A 959-nucleotide genomic window follows, 5' to 3' on the forward strand; every position below is an offset into this window, starting at 1 on the left:
CCCCCCTAGTCTTTACCTGCAGTACTTCATTGCTGATAACTGACAGTTAAAAGTTTTGTTTCATATGATAGGTCGTAGATAAATATCCACCTCAATCAGCACTTGCTTTTGTGTTTTCTGATTTACAAATGTGAGAAACTGGAATCAGTGTGGGAGCGAACTGTCCAATGAATCAAACTTAAATCGATTTCAGACTCTTTTACAAACCAATTTAGCCTATTAGATCAAAAGTGTGATTCATTCGCAATCTGGTACCACTAATTCTGACGCTAAACAGCTAATTTATAATAATAATAATAACAATAATAATAATAGGGAAATTATTCTCTGGTCGTTATGTGGTCATCACTGTCAGATAAGGATTTATCAAATAATTTACTGGAGCACAGCTGTATTTTACCCACTAAAAGGGGTCTGACGTCTCTGATTTAATTAAACATTCTTTTTATTAAACACTGCATAGACCATCCTAAACATCAGCACGGGACTTCCTTCAGACGTACCTGACACAAGAGAAGACAGGAGAGCCAGCAGTGCCCAAACACGAGAGGCCAGAGGTCCAGCATCGCTCCTTCACTCCTGTGCTGAAACCCAAGTGATGTGAAGGACCCTGAACACAAGCACAGAAGCACTTTTACTCAGTGACTTGTTTTCTGAAGCAAAAACTCTTTATTTTCATTCGGTGACTTTAGCAGAGTGATCAGTTCTTCCACGTACCCGCATGTGGTGTGACTCCAGCTCAGGACTATAAACTCTTCATCACTGGTCAGTGTCAGACTGAGTAACTCCACAGACCATCCTAACAGCAGCAGACAGCGGGCTGAGCGCAGACTCCTCAGATCTCTGCAGAAATAGCCTGCTGTTCGGAGCAAGCACACAGTGTCATGTTGCGTGATGTGATGGAGTCTCTGCGTAACTCTGCTCCTCCCTCTCTCTCTTCTCTAGCGCCCCAGTCCTCA

At 42.6% G+C, this 959-nt stretch overlaps 1 protein-coding gene across 1 annotated transcript in view; it reads right to left on the bottom strand.

The window, feature by feature from the left end:
* The window catches only part of LOC107575234 (proline-rich membrane anchor 1-like), an 18837-nt gene extending 18268 nt beyond the window's left edge, over positions 1–569 (bottom strand). The window contains exon 1 of the mRNA XM_016261642.1: positions 504–569. Coding sequence (XP_016117128.1) covers positions 504–566 — 63 coding nt within the window. The 5' untranslated portion in view covers positions 567–569. The remainder of the gene's footprint in view (positions 1–503) is intronic.
* Between the last annotated feature and the right edge of the window lie 390 nt (positions 570–959).

The sequence above is a fragment of the Sinocyclocheilus grahami genome, unplaced genomic scaffold, assembly GCF_001515645.1.
Source record: "Sinocyclocheilus grahami isolate Dianchi unplaced genomic scaffold, SAMN03320097.WGS_v1.1 scaffold2521.1, whole genome shotgun sequence".
NCBI classification, from domain to species: domain Eukaryota; kingdom Metazoa; phylum Chordata; class Actinopteri; order Cypriniformes; family Cyprinidae; genus Sinocyclocheilus; species Sinocyclocheilus grahami.